Source organism: Oratosquilla oratoria, chromosome 32, assembly GCF_046742065.1.
Source record: "Oratosquilla oratoria isolate Oo_2021 chromosome 32, ASM4674206v1, whole genome shotgun sequence".
NCBI classification, from domain to species: Eukaryota; Metazoa; Arthropoda; class Malacostraca; order Stomatopoda; family Squillidae; genus Oratosquilla; species Oratosquilla oratoria.
In genome coordinates, this window is record NC_134808.1 from 49,712,619 (window position 1) to 49,734,240 (window position 21,622).

General features: G+C 38.3%; 1 protein-coding gene across 3 annotated transcripts in view; it reads left to right on the forward strand.

Annotated features, from left to right (window-relative positions):
* Positions 1-21,622, forward strand: part of Dlg5 (MAGUK family member discs large 5) — a 451,629-nt gene that overhangs the window by 308,516 nt on the left and 121,491 nt on the right. For all 3 annotated transcript variants that reach the window (XM_076172266.1, XM_076172267.1, XM_076172268.1), the window contains 3 exons: positions 15,043-15,207; positions 19,739-19,900; positions 20,022-20,264. In XM_076172266.1, the coding sequence (XP_076028381.1) occupies positions 15,043-15,207; positions 19,739-19,900; positions 20,022-20,264 (570 nt within the window). The remainder of the gene's footprint in view (positions 1-15,042; positions 15,208-19,738; positions 19,901-20,021; positions 20,265-21,622) is intronic.

Genomic DNA, 21,622 nt, shown 5'->3' on the forward strand with positions numbered 1-21,622 from the left:
TGAAGCAATTAGTGACTGAGTTTGGGAAAGTATGTGATAGGAAGAAGTTGAAAATTGATGTGGGTAAAAGCTAGGTGGTGATGTACAAGGGGAGAGGTTAGAGGAATTTACTTTAAAGGATTTAGGGTCACATGTAGCAGGAAATGGTAAAGTGAAGGAAGAAAGTAAATGTCTTGTGTGATTGAAAAGCAACATGAGAAATATTTATCTGGGAATGGATGCAGAGATTATATAAAGGGGTGACTATGCCCATGATATTATATGGGGGCAGAAACTTGAATTTTAAGATAGCCAGAAAGCAGAAGTTCAAATGTGTTTGACTTGAAGTGTCTGAGAAGTATGATGAGGGCTATACAGGGTGCGGCAACATAACTTCCTTTTTCCAAAAGGCAATAAAACAAGATGTATAAATCAGAAAGGTTTTAATTTTGTTTCATAATTATAGTACATATTTAAAGTTTTGTTTCACACAGTTTTGAAAATCATATCAGGTAGGTGACGTCCCCCATTGTCCATACACTGCATATACCGATTTCGGGTGTTTGCCATGACCCTCACCAGCGTATCAGCGGGTATATTGGCAATTTCTTCTCGGATGTTGGCCTTCAAGTCTGGTAGGCTTCTCGGGTGGTTGACATAAACACGGGATTTCAAATATCCCCACAAATAAAAATCACAAGGGGACAAATCGGGGGAACGGGCTGGCCACTCCAAATCGCCCCTTATTGAAATGAGGCGCTCCGGAAAATGTTCCCTCAAAACAGCCATCGATGCCCTTGAAGTGTGAGCCGTTGCTCCGTCCTGTTGAAACCAAATATCCCCTAGGTCCAATTCTTCAATTCGTGGAAAAAAATATTCCTCCAACATGTTTACATACCGGTCTGAATTCACTGTCACTGTGACCTCATTTTCTTCAAAAAACCAAGGACTAACAATTCCAGTGGAGGAAATTGCACACCACACTGTGACTTTAGGTGAATGCAAGGGCCTTTCATGCAATTCATGGGGATTGGTGTCAGCCCAGTAGCGCATGTTTTGTTTGTTGACGCATCCAGTCAAATGAAAATGTGCTTCATCACTAAATTAAACAATAGCGTCTTCAGGAACGTTTTCGAGAAGTGCCTCACATGCGTTCCTTCGTGAAGTGAAATCACGTACGGAGAGTTCCTGCACAATCGCCATCTTGTAAGGATGGTAATGAAGGTCATCGTGAAGTATTCGCCTCACTGAACGATCAGAAAGTTCAAGGGCAGAGGCATGTTTGCGCGCAGAACGCCGGGGGGATTGCAAGACTGAAGCTCTCACTGCCTCAATGTTCTCAGGTGATCTGATGGGCCGAGGTACTCCAGTTCTTCGTCGTGTAGTACTCCCAGTTTGCCTGAACGTAGTGACCCATGTAACAATTGATTTCCGGTCCGGAACAGGGCCTCTCGGAGCTACATTGAAACGATTTCGAAAGGCGCGCTGGGTTGCAATAACAGACTGACGATTCGAAAAGTAAGCTTCGACGGCAAACGCACGCTCCTCACGACTCCAACACAAGATAGCGACTGACTGTATTTCCAAGAAAACTTTCAGAACGGCCCTGTCAAATGAAACCACGCCCACCCCACTACTACTTCTACAGCCAGATCGCCACGCATTATAAAAAAGGAAGTTATGTTGCCGCACCCTGTATATAACTTTGAATAGAGTGAGAAATGAGGAGGTGAGGAGAAGAGCAAGAAACATGGAAAGAATGAAGAAAGATTAATAGAATGTAGAAAGCAGAGGTGACTGGAGTGAACTTGAGGAGATGCCCAAGATGAGATGGATGGATGGGGTGAAAGGGGCTATCAGCTAAAGGGAAATGTCTGCAGCAGGCAAAAAAGAAGGAAGGGGATAGGTGTAAATGGAGAATAATTTTGTAAGGATAATGTTTGATGTAGCATGAAGGGATTTCTCTCAGTTTACTCTATTTTTTGCATGAGGGGATGAGGATGTAGGGTTGCCTTATAAAGGAAGCACCCATTTTTTTTGGACACCACTACATAATCCACTAATGCTCCTTTAATAGCCCCCAAACCCACCATCACCACCCTTGCCCATGTATACTCAGGTAGATCTTTCTTGTTAAATACTTTGTTCTCTATAATCATTTGTCTTTAAGTGTACATCTTTCCAATATGTATAGATGAAAGCTGAGAGAAAATATAATTTCTCTTAGATTTCATTCCTTCCTGGCACACCATATGTCCTGTTATTCTATCTTTTGGCTTATCTCCTGTCATCAACTATTTTCCCTAAACTTAGTGTATTCACATTCCTTCCATAACTCTCCACACACTTGTAACTAATTCCTTGTTATTAGTACTACTAGGGGCAAATGCACTCACAAATATACAAACTTTCCACCCTATTTTAATTGTGACTATATTATCCTTGATGGCTTTGCCTTCTATTCAGCCACACACATCTTATACACATTTACCAACAGTTTGACTCCTTCCCTCTCTACTCTCTCCCAACTCCCAATGCTTATCTATCACACTCCCAAACTCAGACTTGCATTTTCTTCTTTTCTGTTTAGATTCACTCAATGCTAACATGTCAGTCTTCTTGCAAATACACTGCCAGTCTCCTGTTTTTCTTCAGTCACTTGTTTCACAGCCACACACATTTTAAGAACCAGTTACAAGAGTTAGATTTCGAGTCTTCTTCCAGACCCTCTTTTGCCTTCACTCTTCACAAGAAACTTACAGAGAGGAGGAATCTTAGTCCATGACTCCATCCCATGTAGCTGCCTTATACAGGCCCCCTTGCTATATGATTGATTTGCATTCCTGAAAATCCAGTCATATAGGAATTGATTGTGTAGCTATTGATTATATCATGAGCTTATAAATTAGAAAAAATAGGTGCTGCAATCACCTTAACAAGCAGGAAATGACCATCTGCTTAGCCTACTTGATAGTAAAAGTGAATCTGGCCAAATGTATAACATCAGGGTATTGATGCAGAGTGAACTTGTATGTGGTGCATCATGTAGTGTGGGAGACCTATACAATCAGTCAGTCAATCTATTGCCCAAGGTTCTCTTGGAGGAGATCCATGGGTTCCAGGTAACCAGCGGTGGATTAGCCAATAAATCTCTCAAAGAAGAGATGTTGTGTTGATATTTGGGTGAGACTACAGTGGGACAATGTAAGATGAGGTGTTCAGTGTCTTCTATGTGGTTGCATCAGGGGTTGATTGATTCAATGGGAAAGCTTATTCTATGTTGGTTTTATTTTGAAGCTGGATGGTGACATGAACACAGCTGTGCTAGTGTGATTCTTGTTTGTGGGAGTGCTTTCTCTGTTGGGCTGATGTCTGGAGGAATTTTGGTCAGTCTTGGAGTGCCTATTTTGTGATTTAAGTGTTTACCTAATTATAGTATGTAGGAAGGACCAACGATGGGTACCTGGATGTGGTGATCATGCAAGATGGACAGCAAATCTAATTTTAAAACCCGGAGGTGCAGCCCTGAGGGGCTGAAACTCCCTCTCCATCATCTTCAACTCTATTATATAAACAATCCCATGCTAATACAACACAGACAATGGTCCAAAAATTCTTCCCAGAAAGACCCGTGGGGAGTTCTGAAGACTATTTTCAGCCACTATGGGGCTGTGGGTTTTCCATGTGTGAAACTAGAGGCAACAATTAATTAATCATTATACAGGAAAGTAGCAATGCTTGTGGGACCTTGTCTCACTCTTAAATTATCATGGCTAACTTAAAATTCATGTGTGGTTTCAACTTAGTCTTCATCACCTTATTCTCCTATTAGCATACTAAGATCCAAATTTGTATAACCTGGGCTATGTTGCATTCTAGGATATTCCAAGTATTTATGCATCTATATGGAAAACCATTCCTTCATATCTTTTAGTCATGTAGTCTCCTTCAATTTATTGATCAGCCTTACCATCCCTAATCTAGATCTGTCAGTGTAGTCCACTCTCTTTAGCAACCAGAACACTAATTAACTTTCCTCTCTTTTATATCCTTCAGTGTTGGCCAGTCTAATGCTTTCAGTCTCACCGTGTATGAGTATCTGCCAGGTTGAGAACCAGTTTGATTGCTACTCTTTGTATCATCTTGATTTTGTTTATATCTCACTTTGTGTGGGGACCATATCATTGATGCATATCCCAGTGTTGAATAGATTAGGGTTTTTCATCATCTCTTCATTCATACAGTGAAAAGTCTCCATAATGTCTTACAGCAATTCATATGTATTAGACATCCAGATGGAGGGAAAAAGAAAACCATCAAAAGGACAGCCGAACTCTGTGAGTTAATGGCTATCCAACCATGCTATGGGTTAACCCATGTGTTTGGCATGTGTGGCATCATTGCAGGGTCTGGAGATTTAGAACCTTGGAGGCTAAATTATGTCCTGGTGCTCCAGGTGCACTGAGGTGTCCCTCTGGGAGTAGCAGTCCTCTACTCAGGCCAGGATGGGTGATCCCTCATGGCTCTTAAGAGCCAAATTGGCTGGGCTGCCTGACTTAAATCTTTGATTTTGGAAAGCCCTGAGTCAAACAGCTACTGTCTGGGCCAACACTGCACAGTCTGTGGCTGTCTCCTCTCAGTGCCAAGGTAGTGGGATGTATATATTCACCCACAACCCTTGGTATTATTGGGTTGATCTGTAAACTCAAATCCTAATCTTCCCTTGTTGGGCTCAGTGGTAGGTGTGGGTGTAGGAAGGCAAATCATAGACATGTACACATGACATCCATAAATAGCACTTATGGTGGGGTCAGGTTTGCAACCTTCCCCTGTCAAAATCACCAAACCTGCTGTGCATGTTGCTGGAGTGTTGCAAATAAGGCACAAATATGTTGAGCTAGGCCCAGGGTGAACCTCTGGTGGGCTCTCCATGTGGATGCCTTCACCTCATACAACTGCACTGTACACAATCATCCATGCCAACAACACAACATACACTCTATAAAAGACTTGTGGAAAAACCCTGTTCCAGCCATGTTATGGGCTTGCTCAGCTTGAGTTTATGGTGTTGATATTTATGTAGGACTCAGATCTGAATCATTAAGTCACTTGTGCTCCCTGTCTTGCTGTATGGCTATGAGACATGGACATTGAATCCTGACTTGAAGATGCGTCTCCACACTTTTTGTACCAAGTGCCTTCTGTAAGACTAAATATTTGCCATTACCAGCATAATATATGAACATCAACTCTGGCCATATGGGGATTTCCCTGTCTCTGTATCTCCCTTATATTGATCCCACTCACAGGATTGTTTCTAGCAGAGACAATCCTGAATGGAGATGAAGGGAATTGAGAACCTGTCAGGAGTTGTTTAGAGTGGGAAGGATGTTGTATGGGAACTTGCTCATAAAGATTGTGAGGACTGGTGACAGTGTGTGAGTGGAAAGTCATGCCCCATGGCATATGTTCCTAACTGATGATGATGTATCCATTCGTCTCACCCAGTCTTGGTGATCATACAATTTGAGTTCACAGAATGGAAACCAATTGTATTGGAAATGGGTAAAAACATATCTTGCTTTCCTTGTGAGGGATTTTTCTGCAGGGTTGATGTAAAGTATAGGTGTGGAGTATCAAGTGTGGTTATCTATCTTGTTGAGTTTGTTTTGTGAACTGGGTGTTGATGTTGTTTGAGTGGATGTATAGTGTGGTACTGGTGGTTAGCTGTAGTGTATGAGTATGTTGGTATGGTGTAACCAACCTGCATACCTACTTGAGTGGTTACTATGCTGCATGAGAGAGAGGGATGGGTGGATTGTGTGTAACCAAGTGCTATATAGAAGGTGGAAAATGAAGTAGGCATTAAATGGAATTTACTGAAATAGGTGAAAGGCTTCTTAAGTGATAAACATTTTAGAATGGTAGTGAGAGATAAAAAGTTGGAGTGGAGTGATAGTTGGAGTACCACAGGGGTCAGTTCTGGCATCTGTAATGTCCCTGTTTTTGTAAATGACATGTTGAATGATCCCAAGATTACAAAGAAAGTGAAAAACATAGATGATTCCAAACTGTTGTAAGAAGATGTAGATGAAGGTTGTGAATGGAACCAGGAGTAGAAAATGAATTTCAGTACAAAGAAATATAAAATTTTAGACCAAGGACAAAGTTAATAAAGGAGAAATGAATCAATACTGAAATCAAATGAGGAATAGGATATAGGGATTTTAATCAGGGATAGTCTATTGGCAGAAAGCTGTATAAAGAAAATAACAGTTTCTCAATGTGGGGCATCCACCCCACAGGTGGGCAGTTGAGGGCAACTGGGGAAGTCTGGGTCAAAATATTTTATTTTATTCAATTTTTGTTTTTTATTTTCTATTGGTGCCTTGTTCTTTTGAAGCAGTTTTAAACCAAGGCCTGGGCTGAAAGGGACTTTTATTTTACAAATTATAAGAATTGTATATTACCACATGGGTGAGGGACATGAGGATTTTAAAGGTGCTTAGGTGGGGCAGCATGGCCAAAATAAAGGTTGAGAACTACCAATGCACTAAAGGTTTATAAGGGAGGTAGCCAGCCAAAGTATGCACCCACCCTCACCCATTCCACTCCCATCCATCATCTATTTGTTTCCCTATTATCTTGGCTCCTCATGGGTAATGGGCATCCCCATCTTCTGCCCACTGCCAGATCAGAAGCACAGCAGCAAGATGCAGCACATCCACAACAGGGACATGGTGACCCTCCTTCTCTTTTCATACAAAAAAATAGAGAAGATGAGGAGGAATACTATCAGGCTATGTCAATTTGTACATTTGTCTCCTCCATTGAGGATTCTCTTGAGACTGCTGTCCCTGTTGAATATGACAGTGGAGAACACAATGATCCAGTGGGTTGAGGGAATGACATTCTCATGAAGTTTGGCTTGTTAATCAGCTAGCCATTGGCTTTTTGAAATATCTTTGCCCAATAGGAAAATGTGACAATGTAACTATTTGATTTGGCAGATGGGAAAATAAAGTCTCACAGGGAAAATAGACTCAATTTTTTTGGGAAGATCTACCTCTCAATCTTCAAGAAATTCTTTGAAGAAGCAAATAGAGAAGAATTCATGAATACCACTAGAATTATGAGGAAATGGGAAATCTATCTAAATTCACATGGGAGTGAACAAACCTGTACATACTATACCAAGGGCTTTTTCCTTCTCACAAGGGAGATAACGAAAGTCAAAAGGTATAATTCCACTTCCTTGGGGAGTGGGCAAGATGCAGGGATGACCCATCATCTAGGAGGAGCCAAGAAAAGAGGGAGGTGGTGAATGGGAGTGGAGTGGGTGGGGATGAAATGTGTATGTACCTAGTATTTACCTTGTATCTTACAGGAAGGGGAGCTACGCTCGTATTTACCTAGTTGTATTTTATGGGAAAGGGAGCTACGCTCGTGGTGCCCACCTTTGTATCTCGCAGTGTCTAGTTTGCTCTTAAACTCATGAATGGTTTTTGCGCACACTATTTCATTGTCCAGTTTGTTCCAAGTGTCCACCACTCTATGAGGAAAACTGATTTTCTTCATATCTCTTCTGTAACTGTTTTTTTTTTTTTCTCTCCATGTCCTCTTGTGCTTCTGTGGTGACCTGTCTTTGTATCTTGCCATATCTCTTAAATTCGTGTATTGTTTTTGCACACTATTGTTTTGTCTGGTATGTTCCACACACACACAGACTTGAAAGTAGAAGCAAATCAGAGTGAAGGCAAGACTGAAGCAATTCACATAAAGATTAATATTAAAGTGCACAATAAAAGAGACTTCATGGTGTCATATGTTCCCCCCAAGACAAGAGCTTGGAATGAAACTGAATATGAAGGAATGTTATTGGATACAGCTCTTATTGGAGATTTCAATTGTGATAAGGTCAATTGGGAGGGATGAGAAGTAAGCAGCAAAACAGATTCCTGGGGAAATATCCTGCTGATTATAGCAATGGAGAACACAATGACCCAGTGGGTAAAGTGACTAGGGTAAGAGGAAATGAGACTTCCACAAGATTAGATCTGTTACTAACCAAAGAGCCAGATATCAGCTTGAACTACCTTCGTCCAATAGGAAAAAGTGACCATGTTACAATTGAATTTCAGCTGGAGGATGTGGAGGAAATAGAGCCAAGGAATGAATCACACAGGCAGGGGAGACTCAATTTTAGGAAAGCAGACTACTTAGGGTTGATTTTTTTTGAGTAACTGGGAAGAATTCATAATACCACAGGAATAAGGAGGAAATGGGAAATCTTTCTTGACATTTACAATCCAGAAGTGAACAAATGTGCTAAATACTAGAAAGGAAAAAGCAGAAACAGGATTGGTTTAATGAAAAGTGGGAGATTGTAAGAAAAGCTAGGGAATTAGCTTAGGGAAAATGGTGAAGAAAAGAAGCAATAAAACAAAAGAAGCATACAAACAAGCTAAGAATGACTAAACTAAAATTTGAAGGAAGAAAGCTATTTTGAAAGAGGTACAGTACTTGTCAAAAGTGTGCGGCACCTACCCCTTGCAGCTGCATAATGCAGGGGGCTGCCACATACATTCTATCTATATAATGTCACCTCAGAAAATTCCATCCTCTTTTCATCATAAATATGTGGCTGCAAGGAGTAGGCACACACTTTTGACAAGAACTGTATAGTAGATACTGTAAATGCAAAGATGAACCAAAACTGTTTCACAGGTTTATAAATGGTAAATTGAGACAGGGAAGAAATCACCAGTTTAATAGTTGGTGGTGAGGTCTTTGAAGAGGCCTCAGCTCAGGCAGAAATAATGAATGAAAATCTCCAATCAGGCTTCAGAAAAGAGCATAATTTTTTGGAGAGAAGCCAGGGGAGATACCAGTTTTAGCAGATATAAACATAAAAGTGAGGGAGTGGTCAATCTCTTGGGATCATTGGATGTGACAAAAGCTTCAGGACATGATGGGATCTCAAACTGGATACTTAAAGAATGTAAGGAACAACAAGCAGACAAGATCCACGGTCTTATTACATGTTCATTGAATGAAGGCATTGTGCCACTTGATTGGAAAATAGCAAACATGGTGCCAGCTCACAAAGGTCAAAACAAGGCAACACGACTAAATTATAGGTCAGTATCACTAACCGGTACAATAGTGAAATTATGTGAAAGGATTGTGAAAGACCAATGGACCAAATATCTTGAAAAGAGAGTCAGTTTGGCATCAGAACTGGAAGGTCATGTATGTCAAACTTTTTAAGCTTTCACTCAACTGATTGATGTGCTGCAAGAGAGAGAGGGGTGGGTGGACTGTGTGTACCTAGACCTAGAGGAGGCATTTGATAAAGTACCTCACAGTCGATTTATGTGGAAATTGGAGTATGTGGGAGGACTGAAAGGCAACTATTAGAATGGATTGAAGTCTTTTTGAAGGAAAAGTACATGACAGTAGTAAAGGACAAGATATCAAGATGGAGAGGAGTAATGAGTGGAGTTCCACAAGGTTCAGTGCTTGCACCAATAACGTACTTTGTCTATGTCAATGACATGATGGAAGGAACAACAAGCTATGCCAACATGTTTGCAGATGAATCAAAAATCATGAGAAGAGTGAAAAACAAGGAAGACAGTAGACTACTGCAAAAAGATCTTGACACAATTTTGCATGGAGCCAAGAAAAGTTCAGTACCAAAAAATGCAAAGTACTGGAAATATGCAATAGTGACAAAAGCAAAAGAGCAGAAAGATTTGGGAGTATTGATAATAAAACACTATCACCTGATAGACATACCAATAGGATTGTGGGAGAAACATATGGACTATTGCAGAAGATTAAAGTGGTGTTCCACTATATAGATGAAGGGATGATGAAAAACAAATCATGGAATCTACTTGTCCAAGACTGGAATATGCATCAGTAGTACGGTCCCGACACAGAATGAAAGATATAACCAAGAATGAGAAAATACAAGGGACAGCAACCAAACTGGTCCCCAGCCTGTCAGATAAACCATATGAGGATAGATTAAAAGTATTGGGTTTGCCAATTTTGAAAGATGTGAATACTGTTTTCAATATAGATACATGAATACTTTGAATAGCATAGGTGATATAGCCTAAGCTGGAACAATAGCAAATCTAAATATGATAATTAGAAATCAAAGATATAGATTAAGTTGGAACTCCATATGAATAAGCCTAGGTATATTAGAAAATTAGAGAATATGAGACAGGATCCAATGAGCATTGTTCCTTTCCTGTATACTACAACTAGGTAAATACACACACATGCACACATACAAGGGGACATGAAAAGAAACTCGAGAAGGATAGTTATAGAAGAGACCTGAAAAAAAAGAGAGTTTCTGCACAGTGTGGTGAATATCTGGAACAAACTGGATAAAACAATAGTATGCGCAAAAACTATACATGAATTTAAGAGGAAACTAGATACTGCAAGATACAAAGATGGGACACCACAAGCATAGCACCCCTTCCCATAAAATACAGCTAAGTAAATACAACTAGGTAAAATACAAATACAGTCTGAACATATACACATTACAGGCAGGTACACACACACAGGCAAGATATGGTAATTTAGAGAGTAGGAGATGGTAGCCTAGCCAACAAGTGTTGCTGCTCCTTTCCTGTATGCTACAATTAGGTTAATGTACTCGAATAATCCTGTATATATACACACTCAGGCAGACAAATGGAGCATCAGTCAGAGTTGGTATGTCTGATTCAACTGAGGCTGTCTGTCTCCCTTTGTGTTTATATACATGTAAACACACGTATATGAACATGGGTTCGTTTGACTGTGTGTATGTGTGTGTCCGCATGTAATGTGTATTTGCCTTGTATGTGTGTGTATATGTGTTTTGATGTTTCTAGCAGGCTTTTGCCTTCTAAACATAAAGGAACTTCAACAACATGAGGGTTCATTCCAACTGCATGTTGAAAAAATTCTAGTATCTGAAAAAGGGGAGGTACAAATATAGAGGATTGGCTAGTGAGGTTGTTTAATGTGTGTCTAAGGAAGGGGAGGGTGCAAGAGTACAGGAGTGCCTGTATAGTTCCAGTTTACAAAGGAAAAGAGGACAAATGTGATTGAAGTAGTTTTAGAGGGATCAATTTGTTGAATGTAGTTAGAAAGGCTTATGGGAAGGTTTTGATTAAGAGGATTAGGAGAGAAACATGAGGAATAATTGGTGAGGAGTAGTGTGTGTTTAGGAAAGGGTGAGAATACATATACTGTATAATTTTTTTGTAAGGCAGATTTGTGAGAAGGTTTTTGCAAAAGGTAAGGATATTCTTTCAGGATTCTAATGCAGGCAGTCATTATTCCTTAAATTTTAGTTTGCATTGTATGTAGGATATCTTTGTTTTCCTAAGTGTTAGGTACTATGCTGTTGATACATAGCAATTGTAAATCTTGCAAATTGTTTGCAAAAAGTTATTACAGTTCCTTTCTACTAATGTAATCCTATATTCGCCATGATTCACACAATGTCCAGTTTCTTTTTTGTCACTAGTCAAGTATGTTGTCTAGGAGAACCACAATTTTACAGGCTTTGTCTAGTGGGAGATATTGGATACTTGATCTGACTGTTGGGTGCTGCCTTGATTCATGGAGTAACATCACTGATGACTTATGTGGGGAAGCAGACATTGCTTTGTTTCATCCATATTTCTAGCTTGTTAAGGAAGATTTGTGTGTTTTGGCCACTATTTGTGGGTGTAGTGTTTGACTGCTATTGTTAGGTCATACTCAAATGAGCTTTGTGCTCTGGGTTTGGTGTAGGGAGGTTATTTGTGAATAGTAGTGATGGAAATCATATTGCTGCTTGGGGAACTCCATTGTTGTCTTTTGATCCTTAATAGATATTTGTTCTTTAACACAGCAGTCTTTTTCAGCCAGGAAGTTTGTAGATAAAATTTGTAGATAATTTCTTGACATTATTGTGTATATCAGTTTCTTTTCTTGACAGGATGTGTTGAAGGAACATGTTAAAAGTTTAATTTATGTCTTGCCAATTTTACTGTTGTATCAGGGGGCACATTCTTGTTGTAACCTTCCAGTACCTGTTAGGTGATGTTTGTGAACAATGTGTTGGTGGAATGGCCTTCTTTGAATTAGTGTTGATTTGGTGAAGTAGGCATGTGTGATCTAATTCTTTTTAAATCCAATTTTCCATCAGTTTAGCTGTGGTAGAGTTACTTCTTTCTCTTTCAATGAATGCTGGCCCAGTGTTCTTGGGTCTCTATATTTTACATGCAAGGGTGATTTGGTCATCTTATATTCTCGCTTTTCCATATATGGAGACCACACCATGTCATATTCCAATCTAGGATGGATCAGGCTTTTTTTTTTTATCATCTTTCCCATATAACAAAAAGTTACTTTTATGTCCGTCAGTGTGTGTTTCACCTATGATATTGACCAAACCCTATACCTCCCACCCCACCCCCAGCCTGGAGTAATTCATATATAATTTTTTATTCTTTTACCTACTTTCCATGCTCCCTATGTTTTCACATTAAAATTAATTTTCCACAAATGGCTCTATGCATTGTGAGAGGGCAGGTACCAATGCAATATACAGTATTTGTTATGTGAAAAAGAAAAGATATATTGGAAAGTAGAGAGTGAATGATTTAGTTTACTTTGGGCCTGTTTTAGAGAGTGCACCTCTGGGAGGAAGTGAGTGATAGAAAGTTGTTTGTGTAGTATTATATGGGTTTTGTCTTATTTCTTCTCTCGTTGCAGTGAAATCTGCACAAGTAGGCATAGCACCATGATGCCTGATTTTTTTTTTTCCCCAAAATAAATTTTTAGGCATTAAATGAATTAATTCAGCTGAGGGTATATGAACAGAAATAAAAACCATCATAACTGCTGTTTATCCCAGCTCTCATGTTCATTCTATTGGCTGCTCGTTGTTAATATCCATCTGAGGAGAAAATCCATCAAAATGGTTGATAACTAAATCTCTGTAGCTAATGTGACGATTACTTCTGTGGAGACATAAGTGAATTATAAGACGTGCCCAAGGAATTTTTAGTATAGGACCTCAGACTGCCAAAACCCAATTTATGCCACTGCTCCACACCCCTTATGGAGTTTTTACTTTAGTATCAAACTCAGTAAGTTTATTCTATGGAGGCCAAGTAAATTATTCAACTAAGAAGCTCTAATGAGGAAAAAGGTTAAAAAAAAAAAGTGTGATAAACTCTTTCAGTGACTAATTGAATTTGTTTGTTTATTCAGAGGCACCAGTCAATTTTTTTCAGCTGAAAGGGAAACCCCAAATAATGAAAGGTTGTAAAAACTATTTCATTTGACCCTTTCACAACTCAGATGTGTAGTTTTATTTCTGGTGAAAAGAAACCCCAGTTAGTGAATTAGTGAATTACTTTGATAATCCTCTTACTACCTCACTAGAATTTTATATTTAATTTGTCAGCCACCAGGCTGTTTCACATTATAGTGGAATCTTCAATAAGTTTAAAGGGGTGTAAAACTATCTCAATTAGTCCTTTCACTACTTAGATAAACCCAAAGTAGTGAAGGGATATATGTTAAAACCCATCTTGATTAACCCTTTCACTACCAAACTCAATTTCATGTTTATTCTCTCTGATGTCAAATTTTGATCATTTAAGGTGGAGTTCCCAAGTAGTGAAAGGGTTTATGTTTTCTGCAAGTTCTTGTGTCAAATTTAGATTGTGAGAGTGTAAAATATATGGCATGTTTTTTAAACATATAAAAACATTGCATGCCATGAACTATTGTGTATTCATAAAGCTAAAACCCTCTCGTTTGTTGCATTAGGAATTTAGTCCGCATGTATAATTCACTTATTTTTAAGTTTTCATAAGGTTGGCGAATAGATTTGTACCATAATATTATTTCACTGCATTCATGAAAATAAATTCACCAAAACTAAAGTGCCTTATACAGAAAAGATTTTATTATTATTATTATTGTTGTAATTATTATTTTGTTTATTTATACAAAATAATTTCTCGTGTGAAATTTATCATGTTAAGCATTAGCTTAGAAGACTTCCTGGATGCATAGACATTTTATGCACAGATTGATGACTAGTTACATTCCTATTGAGTATTTTTCTTTTGTCAGCAACTGCCAATTTTATACATATTTCTTTAGCCTAGCTATTACAAAATGTATTATCAAGAAGGTTAAGTTAACCACCTTATAACATGTATTGTTAAGTTAGGAATGTTGATCTCTATTATTGTAAGATATACCATGTCCATTTTTATTCATGGTAAAAGATTTTTTTTAGATTCCTAAAAGATTGACCTCAGTCATGAAAAATAATTTTGTTTAGTGCTAGATATTTGTGAAGGTAGATCTAACTGCATGCCTGCCAAATATAGTGTGCTATGTATGACAAGAATCATAAAGCATCTTTGTCAGGGGCATATCCAGTAGTATCACAGCCCTCCCCTTAGCCCCGTAGCTTATTTTGTGTAGACCTTTTGTATGTGTGACAGAGTAGGGTTAAGAAAGTGAAGCCCCTTGTCCCTCTCTGTCAGGACTCTGGATACGCCTCTGTATCAGCAGAAGCAAAGAAACAAGTTTGATAAAACTTGTAATTTGAGCCTTCCTTCCCTGGTGCCTCCCAGGAAACAGTTATTGTAAGTTGGGCTGTTGCTATAGTATATTTATCCTATATCCTTCATACTCTTTACACAGTTTTATTCTAACTGCCCTAACACTTCAAGCTATCAAATTTGTGAGATGAGGCCTGAAATTCTTTAATTTGTTAACACTTAAAAGCTTCACTTTACTTTCCTTCAGCACTCTTAGTTGATTAACAATGCTTAAGTTTAATTGAGTGTCCAAGGCATGATGACAAATATAGTTGCAGTGGCTTAGATGCAGCTTGCTTCATTACTTTTTTTTTTTTTTTTTTTTTTTTCTCTTGTAATTTGATGTAATAATGAGAAATATGCTTTACATATCTTGTATCAAAGTAAGTTTTGAAATTGCAAAATGCTCAAATTGGTTTATGTTCAGGAGGCCATGACCCAAGAAGGATCAGGAGAAGCAATTAACCAACTGTACCTGACAGCTGTTCGTAACTATGAGGGCATTAAAGATGAATATGACAATATGCGTAAGCGGTATTCTGATTTGGTTGCCTCACATTCCAACAACATCTCCAAACTGGAGCTGACACAGGTACTTGTATACAGATATCATGTTTTGTGTTTTGTGCTAGTTGATGAAATTTGAAAAAATATAATTTGTTAGAATTGATGTCATCTGTAATGAAAATACACTATCTTATATTGTGCAAATATTATTTAGATGATGCATGCAGTTTAAGCCAAACCAATGTAAGCCCCAAGACAAACTTGGAAAATTATTACCATACTTGCCTTTGGGGAAATATACTTCTGGATATGACCATTGAATACACAGTGACTCAATGGGTAAAGGAAAATACCAGGTATAGAAACAATGAAGAACCATCAAAACTAGACTTAAATTTAACATCAGAGCCTGAAATTGTTGATAAAATGGAATACAAGACACCAATTGGGAAATGTGACCACATACTAATAGAATTTGAACTAAAAGAAGATATTTGGGAAGAAATGAGAAACACAGAAAAGGAAGACTAATGTACAACAAAACAGATTTTGAGAAACTGAAAATTCTTTCAAAAAGTAAATTGACATCAAGGACCAAATAAATAAACCTTGATGTCAGAAAATCACACAGTCCAGATGGAATTGCAAATTGGATACTGAAAAAATGTATAGATGAACTAATGGACAAAATATATAAGATAATTGATTACTTGCTCAAAGAAGAAAAGGTACCACAAGATTGGAAAAATGCAAATATTGTACCAATATATAAAGGGGGAGATAAGAATCAACAAAATGTAGAGTGGTCTCCCTTACAAGTGCAATAGCTAAAATATGTGAAAAAATGATCAAAAGTAGATGGATTAAACATCTGGAAGAAAATAATATACTTAATCCAAAGCATTTTGGCTTTAGACATGGAAGATCATGTGCCATTAACTAGATTTGTTCTTACTTGTGGCAAACAGAAATAATGCAGGAAAGGGATGGATGGGCTGATTGTGGTTTCCTAGATTTACAAAAGGCATTTGATAAAGTACCACACAAAAAGCTACTAAGAAAACTCAAAATAGCAGATGTACAAGAAAAGTTGTTGAAGTGGATGGAAGATTTTGTGAACAGGAGAAAAATGAGGGTGGTACTTTGAGACAAAAACTCAACCTGGGAAGAAATGATAAGTGGAGCCCCACAAGGTTCTGAATTAGTTCCGATAATGTTTACTATATATATTAATGACATGGATGAAGGTATAGAATGTTATATGAATTTCTTTGCAAATAACACAAAACTACTAAAGAAAGTACAGAAAAAGACCATCACTACGGAGAGACCTGGACAAAGCCTTGGAAGGGAGGCAAAAATGGGAAGTGAACTTCAACATCAAGAAATGTAGTATAATGGAGTTTGGGAAAAAAAAATAGAATATCAGGACAATATAAAATTGGTACAAAGGAAGTTAAAAAAGTTAGCTTGGAAAAGGACCTAGTAGTGATTATTAACAAGACATGTCACCAGACAAGCATATTAACAAAATAGTTGGAGAAAACTACAATTTACTAAGATCAATAAAGGTGGCCTTTAACTTCTTGGACGAGGTAATGGTAAAGAAAATATTAGTCACACTGATAAGACCAAGATTGGAGTACACTGTGACACTATGGACACCAATTAAAAAAAAGAATATGAAGAAATTTGAAAGAATCCAAAGAGTAATGACAAAGATGGCACCAACACTTTAAAAATTGATATACAAAAATTGTCCAAACTGGAACTACCAACCCTGGAACAAATAAGAGAAAGAGGAGATCTACTGACCATTTACAGAATCATGAAAGGCATGGAAGTCCTTGACAGAGAAGATTGATTAAAGTGGTATAAAAGAAAAATGAAGACATGAAAAGAAACTCAAAAGGGATAGTTATAGAAGAGATCTGAAAGACACAAAGATGGTCACTGCGCTCCCTTCCCATAGAATACAACTAGGTAAATACATGCATACATGATGTCTAAAGGATGTGAAAAATAAAATTTTCCAAATAGATGCATAACTACTTGGAATAACTTAGGTAATATAGCCCGTGCTCAAACAGTACATTAATTCAAATCTAAATATGATAATTGGAAATCAAGGATATAAATTAAGTTGGAATTGTACATGAATTTGAGGCTAGGTACGATAAATTAGGAGAGTAGGAGACAGGACCCAACAGCCACTGCTCTTTTCCTGTAAACTACAATTCGGTAAGTACAATTAGGTAAATACTTGCTTACAGTACATGGCAAAAGAAGTGATCAGCAAGTCTTGGTAGCTAGCTTGAGAGGAATATTAGAAAATATTTTGATATGGAAAGAATAAGGCAAATAAAGAGGAATGTGCCAAAACAAAGAAGGTTTTAGAAGTAGCCAAAGTCAGAATTGAAATGAGGATGGAAGATTTTTGTGAATTGTTAAAAGAAGTGATCAGCAAGTCTTGGTAGCTAGTGTGAGAGGAAAACTAGAAAATATTTTGATATGGAAAGAATAAGGCAAATAAAGAGGAATGTGCCATAAAAAAGAAGCTTTTAAAGTAGCCAAAGTCAGAATTGAAATGAGGATATAAGATTTTTGTGAATTGCTAATCAGATTGAAGATATAGTATAAAAAAAAAAAAAAACATGAGGGCAGTAAAGGACACTAATGTAGATGGTTTCCTATTGGCCATTTTGAAGGTGAATGACTACTTGAGGAAAAACTAGCCTAATATTGTGTTTAGTGGAAACCAAATTCCTCCAAAATATTGATCTACAGTTGGGTAACAATTGATATGCCTGGAAAAGATACAAAGAGGATAAAATGGGTGGAGGGGTAATGTTTGTTGTGAGAAATGACATAAATAGGGAAAAAGCAGATCTGAGTGAAGGAAAGGCTGAAGAATTCCACCTGAAAATTAGAACTAAAGGGCAGATTAGAAGATTCCATGCTGTCACATGTCCACCCCCCTAAGACACGAGCTTGGATTGAGCTAATTATCAATAAATGTTGGACACAACTCTTCTAAGGAAACTATTGAACAATAACGATTTAGTCCTTGTTGGAGATTTTAATTGCAGTCAGGTCAACTGGGAGGAATGGGAAGTGGATGAAGGGGGGGCATCTAATAGTGTAAACCAGATTTTATCGATGGGCCTTGCTGTGGATGTGTTGTGTCTGCCAGCATGGCCTTAATCTAGAACATAATGACAGGAGTCAGGGATGACCCTTAATGAGGAGGTAAGATTGGGTGAGAGATGGGTGAAAGGTGGTTGTATGGTGGAAGAAGTCTTTTGGTGTAGATGCAGAGAAGTTGAGTACATTGTTATGTCTGTGGATATTGTTTTTTGTGGGAATGTTTAGTAGTAATTGTGGGAGTTTAATATGTTCAGATTGGGGGAGTTGTTCCACAGATAATACAATTTTTTTCCTCTGTGTTGACAGTAACTAAATACATTAGCTTGTGTTAATTTATTTTATTTAAAACAAGTAAATACCTAGGGGGATTAAAAAGTGTAATGAGAAATAGACTTTCGGGAATGGATGCTAAGAGGAGATTGTATGAAGGAGTGATTGTGTCAACAGCACTGTATGGGGCAGAAACATGGAACATAAGAGAGGAGTTTGAATGTGTTTGAGATGAGGTGCCTGAGAAGTATGATAGGGGTTACTAGGCTGGATAGAGTGAGAAATGAGGAGGTGAGGAGAACAGGTGTGGAAAGGGAGTTGGGGGATAGGGTTGATGAAAGAGTATTGGGATGGTTTGGACACATGGAAAGAATGAGTGAAGAAAGACTAGTAAAAGAAATATGGAAGGCAGAGTTGGATGGAGTGAACATGAGGGGTTGACCTAGGATGAGATGGATGGATAGGGTAAAAGAGGCACTGGGAAAGAGGGGAATGTCTGTTGAGGAAGGGCAGGAGAGGACAGAAGATAGGGGTGAATGGAGGGGGAGTGAGTGGAGGATGGGGGGGTGAGGGAATATGTGTCAAAAATAAATTGATGCTGCTCAAAGGGATATCTCCCTGTCTTCTCCATTTCTGCATGAGGGGATGGAGAGGGGGGTTGCCAATTTAATGAAGTGTCCTTGCTGTGGATGTGCTGTGTCTCACGACACTGCTTCAGACCCAGGGCAGTGGGTGAAATGCAAGGATGACCCATCATCCAAGAGGAGCCAAGATAAGAGGGAGGGAAGGGGGTGAATGGGAGTGGAATATGTGGGGATGGAATGGGTGGGAGTGGATTTATGCCTTTGTTTTTTGGTTACCTCCCTTGTAAGGGGGAAAGAGCTTTGGTATATGGATGTGTTTAAAACCGAAGCAGTTGTAAATTTAATCATCTGCATCAATTCACATTGGTCTTCTAGGAAGAAGTGAATTAGCATGAAGTTAATCAATCAATCCCTTACCCATGATTGCTCTTGCAGACCTGCAGCCTCCAAACTAGCTTGAAGTGATAATTACTAATAGAAAAAAGTATATTTAGTTTCCCTGTAATTGTAGTTGATACAACTCAAGTGATCTTACTTTTCAGTTGTAAGCAAATTAAGTTGATATTGTTAAAGTATTATATTTTATTTAATTTATATATTTATTCATTTTCCCAGGAAGAGGTGAATCGCTTGAAGAAACAATATGAGGATGTGATGAGTGAATGTAATTCTGCTGTTAGGGAGAAAAATGGTTTAAAACAGCAATGTACAGAAGCAATTCGACAATGGGATTCTGCCTTGAGAGAAAAAAATAAAATACAAGAGGAGCTATTAAAGGTCTGTATGTTACTACAAAATAACTTGTATGACACATTTAATGTAACACTATCTATGAATGCCTCAAAGTCTACTCAATTTGTTTTGAGTCCTATCTTGTAATGAATATTGCAATTTACAGACAAGGGAGAAGTATGATGAGATGATGAAGGAAATGAACACACACCTGATACAGAGACAACATTTGAACAAAGACCTTAAGAGACTACAGGAGGAACGTAATGCAGCTATGCAAGAATACACATTGGTCATGAGTGAGCGAGATACTGTTCACAAAGAAATGGACAAGCTACAAGATGAATTAGGTCAAGCCAACAAGAGGATAAAGAATATTGAGCAAAATTCAAAAGATGCTGGCAAAGAAGTAGGTTTTATTCATGTTTCTAATATTTCTTGTGCTTTTTTTCTGTGTAATCTTAAATTTTGTTGATATGATTAATGTGGATAGGAGGTAAAGGGAACACGGGTTAAGGGAAATACTTTTATTCCTGACTAGTTTCACCTGAGTGGCTTCTTCAGAGGAATAGAGTTTGAAGTCAAGTTGGTCCATATATATGGCATAAAAGGGAATGTGGCAATGTATCAGGTTGGTCTCCCACTCAATGTCATCTGTTGGTGTGATGAGTTATCGCAGTGGGTGGACCAGTTATCCGCCTGTTGGGTGTCACATGGCTGAACTATCTGGATCAGGGACTATGTGTATTTTGTTCATGATGACAAAGCGTGCTGCTGCTTTAGCCCATATTAAAACCCCAGTCCTCTTATTGATGTTATCATGGATGTTGATGAAAATGGACTCCATCGCCTTTCTTGTCATGTGATGTTATCCATAAGAATTTTTGCCTTGTCCCATTTCGCTAGATGGCCTCGTTCGTTGACATGGTTTACTATCGCACTGCTAACCCTGTGGTGTCTAACATCTGCTTGGTGTTCTTTTATTCTAGTGTCATATCCTGCTAGTTTCACCGATGTATTTCCTATCACATCCACCACATGGGATTTCATATACTACACTGTTTTTATTTAAGGTTGGGTCTTATTTCTTGATTATGAGGTCCTCCACTTTTGTAACTGTAGAAGTCGCAAGACAAATGTTGGAGGACGATAAGATTTTGTCTAGGTCTCTCGTTAGAATGGAATTTGAGACCACCCAATACTTAGTGTTGGATTTTTCTCTTTTGTAATATACTACACAACTCCAAGTACCTAAAGCTATCCACATCCTCCAGCCCTTCTCCTTGAAGAATTACTTCCAGATTGCTGCCATCCTCCCCTTGTACATCCCATCACCTTTCATCCATATTTACCTTCAACTTTCTCCTATTCCATACTTCCCCAAACTCCATCACTAACTCCCTTAATCCCCCCTCTGACCCTGCCAGAAATGCAGTGTTGTCAGCAAACAACAACTGGCTCACCTACTTTTCTTCATTTTCTTTAACCTTCTCCAATCCCTTTTACCTCCCACATCATCCCATTTATGAACACATTAAACAACCATGGCGGTATGACACATCTTTGATGAAGTCTCTCCTTTACCTTAGACCACTTGCTCTCCATTTGTAATTCTAACACAGGCTCTATTACTCTCATAAAAACTCTTGTCTGCCCTTAACAGCTTTCCCCCCATCCCATATATCTGCAAAACCTCTCACAGTTCCTGTCCACCCTGTCATAAGCCTTTTCCAAATCCATAAAGGCCCAAAAAACATTTCTACCTTT